Raw genomic sequence first — 4,300 nt, 5'->3', positions numbered from 1 at the left:
GGCGGGCGGCGCCGTCATATGACCGCGCGGCCGGCGCAGCGTACCTTAGCGCGGCGCAGCGCAGAGTCGGGGCTCGGCCGGGCCGCAGCGCGGGGCCCGTCTGCCGCCATCATGCTGGCGCTGCTGTCGCGGCTGCTGGACTGGTTCCGCTCGCTCTTCTGGAAGGAGGAGATGGAGCTGACGCTGGTGGGACTGCAGTACTCGGGCAAGACCACCTTCGTCAACGTCATCGCGGTGAGCAAGGCCCGGCCCTCCTCCCCCCTCCGCTCCCGGCCGCCCGGCCTGCGCCCCGAGCCGCGCCGGGTTTTGCTGCCGGCGGCAGGGAGCCGGGGGCCTTGTTCCGCCGAGTTTTCAACCTCCCGGGGTGGAGGGTCCTTTTTCGGGGCGCCCTCCCCCCGGGGCGGGGGCTTCCGGCCCCGTCGGCACCGGACCCCCGAGAAACGTGCGAGTCCGTACGTGAACGGCCCACGGTTGGCGCCGCCGCCCCGGGGGCACGTGGCCCTGCGTAGAGGGCTTTTGCAGGGAATAATCCCTTGATAGTAAATGGAGACTCTACAGTATCTGTCCGTCTGTCTGTACCTGACAAACGCTGAAAGCCCCACAGCTTACGAAGCCAAAGGACTCAGTAAAGAGGTTTCTGCAGGGAGCTATCCCGTGACCTCAGGAAGCTGAAGAGTGTGCGTGTGTGTGTGTGTGTGTGTCGGGACCTGAGGACCACAGCACTGAAAGCCCCACAGCTTATGAAGCCAAAGGACACAACCCCAGTAAAGAAGTGTTTTCAGGGAACTATCCCTTGACCTCGAAGCTGAAGCGCGTGTCTGTGTATGATACGCGGGGCTTAGACAACTGTTGAGGTGTTGTAGCCTCAATGCATGTCAGAGCTTATGTTTGCAGGGTAGTAGTTAGGAAGGGGCTCAACTCTGCTCAGATGGGAGTTCATCTTTCTTTGTTTAAGTGTTTTGTCTCTAAATAAAGTCACCGGTTGAGTCATATTAGTAAGCAGAGTTTTTGCTTATTTTTCACTTTAGAGTTTTGGTTTATGTTTTATTGTTTTTTGGTAAGTGAAGAACTTGGCTTTGTAATGAAATATTGCTCATAACTGACTCCTGTTCTGACAGTTGTTGCCTAATCAAGAATGACTGTTCCTGCTGAGCATCATGTGATGTGTAATGAAGCTAGTTTTGTTGGGTAACACTTCCTCTGTGTTTAAGCTAAGCAGATGTGTGAGAAGAACATGTTAAGGAAGGCTTATAGTGAAGCACCTCTTCAGTTTTGCTTCCCACAAGTGGAATTGCTTAAATGAGTTCAGCCTGCTAGGGTTTGTCCTCCTTGCCATGGTTATTAGTCTGGATCTGCCCCTTTCTCTGTCCCCTCTTTAATAGTACGCAATAATGGCAAAGGTTCTGTAGTTGTAGTGAACATGAGAAGCCAGGGTGTGTTGTAGTAAGGAGAATGGGACCCAAATATTCAATTTTTACCTTCCGGGAAGGTGAAGGAGTATGCAACTATGTCAAGTGGCAGAAATAATCCTTTTTTTGAAAAAATAACTTCTCCACAGAACAGAATCTAGCCTGCTTCTTATCTGATGATTTCTTGGTAAGATAATTAAACCTTTCCCCCTTCATGTAGCACTGGGAGGGAATAACTACTATTAAATGTGCTAATAAAACTGTTCCCAGGTGGCATTTGTTAAACTGGTATGCAACATCTCTGTGGCGGAGCTACTCGTGCTTAATGTTGCACAGCAGTGGCTTAGAAGCTGTCTAAAATAATATTTTGGCTATCTTGCCTTTTATTTGACCTGATGTTCAGTTTGTCCATGAGCACCAAACACGAGTCAAGGGTAGGTTGAATGGAGGTAGTGGTTGCCTTGTTTGAAGTATTTGAATAGACCTGAGCAATTCTGGTGCTAGGAATAAGTATCTGGGTAAAATATACAAAAAACCGTATGCGATTCCTTTTTGTAGTATAGATGCAGGGCATGGGTTGCATGTTAGAAGGATTGTTTGGTTTTTGGGGACATGCTTTGTGCTCTCTAAGACCAGATTGGAGCCAAAGCCTTGACTGTTCTTTGCAGTGTGTGCAGGGCATACAGTTCTTATTTAACTCAAGCTTCTTGCACTAATCTGATTCCTGTAACTATATGTATTGAACTTTAATCGGGTAGAATGTTTGGTGCAAGTTGTTCGTGGGCTTCTGATCTGGCTGCTAATCACGCTCAAAATGGAGAGCACACCAAGCATGAGTCCTGTCCTAGATTGATCAGAGCTGTCTTTGCCCTATATTGATTTTTTTTCTTCCCCCCCCCAATGTAAACTGGCACTTGACCTCTTTGTAACTGGACATAACTATAGGTTCTTAAGTGCTCAGGATTTTTAGATACTATTTAACTCTTAATCAGCTGGCATGTGAGGCAGAAAAAAACCCAGTAGAGCTTCTGCTTTGCTGTGAATGTTCCAGGTTAGTCATGATCTGTTTGATTGATACTGAATGTAACAAAAAATTTTCCGTGAGTAAATTTGTCCACACAGGAACGCTGTTGTGGGCCATAGTTTCCACAGTGTGGAGTCGTTTGGCTTCCAGATGCAGCTTCACTAAATCTGGCTGCTTAAGACTTCCAGTATTTCCTATTGGCTAGTAATTGAAAGAACTTTTACAATGTCTTAATATCTCTTCTACAGTGCCTTAATATCTCTTGCTGACTGCATCTCTGCTGCTTCTGAACAGGCTGTCCTAAAGCTGCAAGTCGTATTCCCCTCTTGAATTGGATACAACAGCCATACTCCTTTTAGTCATGGACCAGTTCAAGTGAAAGAACAGATTCTTTTTGCACAAAGCCTAAAATCTAGAACCATCCTGTGTAAATATAGGTTTTAATTGAACCTCTACTCTGAAAACATTCTTCATGGATCATACTGGACTGATAACTGTGGAAAATGCGTGTGGGGGGGAAGAATCCTGTCTGTCCCTTACTTGATGCTAACAGTTTGGATCAGATATCGGGCACATGCTAAGTGTTATGCTCCTCACTTGACAGTAACTAGCTCTTAATGAAAGCATGTACTAGAAGCTGCTAGGATTTTGGTGTCCTTTCAACATACCTTTTTTTTAAGCTGAGCTCTTAGGGTGTGTGTAGAAGTGCCCAGAGGCTGCTCCAGCAGACTGTAATTAATAGAGTCTGCTGGAGGATGCTAATTAACACACTCCAGCCAGCCTCTGCATCTCATGCATCAGCATCCCCTGCTTCAAAATCAGCATCTCTGTGGTGGGGGTGCTTCAACTAAAGCTTGTTCAAAGCTTTTACATGTGCCCCCCAGAGCACATTTAAAAATGCCCTTGGATGTTGAGGTGGTTACAAATTGGGGTCTCATCTAGGCTTTTTTTTTTTGGCTGTCAGCATTTAAAACACAGCAACTGATGCCAGCTTCATGTCTGATGCTACTGTGTTTTTGGCTGTAAACTTTAAGGAGAAGTTTTTAAATTGAAAGAACAACCAAAAACAGTGAACAGTTCTTATAAAATGTAAAGTGTTAGTTGATTTCTGAAATTAAAGAATAGGGCATTGGTGTTTGGGCATGTTTGAAGTAGCTGAAGAAAATCTGGACTTATTTGAGATTCTCAGACTTTGGTTATCATGGGCATCCTTGGTATCCAAGACTAGTTTTTGTCTAGTTCATGGAAAGATTAGCTGGCCAAGTGCATCAAAGAAGGGCATTTTAGAAGGGAGGTGCCCAAGTTGTCAGTCAACTAGTGTTAGTATACTGACTCCTCAAAGAACATTGAGGAAAAATACCCTTTAAGCAAGTGCAACTCTCACTTTGTTGGTAGCTTTTTATTTCCCTTTTGAATTGCTGTACTTGTGTTTTCATAGCAAGTCCCATGAGAGCCGATCCTTTTAATGCTTAAAGAAAATTGATCAAGATGGGTCTGGGGAAAACGGTGCATGCACCTCTTTAGTTCCTTTTCAAGGGTACTGTACACGCTTCCCAGCATCATGGCTTTGCAGCAGCCCTGCTCATAGCATGTGAAAATATTCTGTTGGATTTCTGATGCATGTAAAGTAATGTTCATACAGGCCTTTATATACATGAGTATAATCAGTGTTGGTCTTGTATACTAGTACACATTTTTAAAGGGGCTTTTCTACGTGGTCTAAATGAACTGTCTTGGGTTAAGCCACTATTACATTTGTTCAAGGCAAAGCATCAACTACTCTGCCAATAGTGGGTGAGGGAGGAGGTGGAAGTAGACATGACGTCCACTGGTAGTTTTACCTGCCCCCCCCCCCCCCCCCCCCCCC

The 4,300-nt window shown here is 45.7% G+C and overlaps 1 protein-coding gene across 1 annotated transcript in view; it reads left to right on the top strand.

The window, feature by feature from the left end:
* Window positions 1-26: 26 nt before the first annotated feature.
* Window positions 27-4,300, top strand: part of ARL8B (ADP ribosylation factor like GTPase 8B) — a 22,807-nt gene continuing 18,533 nt past the window's right edge. Inside the window, exon 1 of the mRNA XM_019504704.1 lies at window positions 27-234. Coding sequence (XP_019360249.1) covers window positions 112-234 — 123 coding nt within the window. The 5' untranslated portion in view covers window positions 27-111. The remainder of the gene's footprint in view (window positions 235-4,300) is intronic.

Source organism: Gavialis gangeticus, unplaced genomic scaffold, assembly GCF_001723915.1.
Source record: "Gavialis gangeticus isolate Ggan-Ray unplaced genomic scaffold, GavGan_comp1, whole genome shotgun sequence".
NCBI lineage: Eukaryota > Metazoa > Chordata > Crocodylia > Gavialidae > Gavialis > Gavialis gangeticus.
The sequence above is the reverse complement of the archived record's forward strand: the minus strand, read 5'-3'. Positions and strand labels throughout refer to the sequence as shown.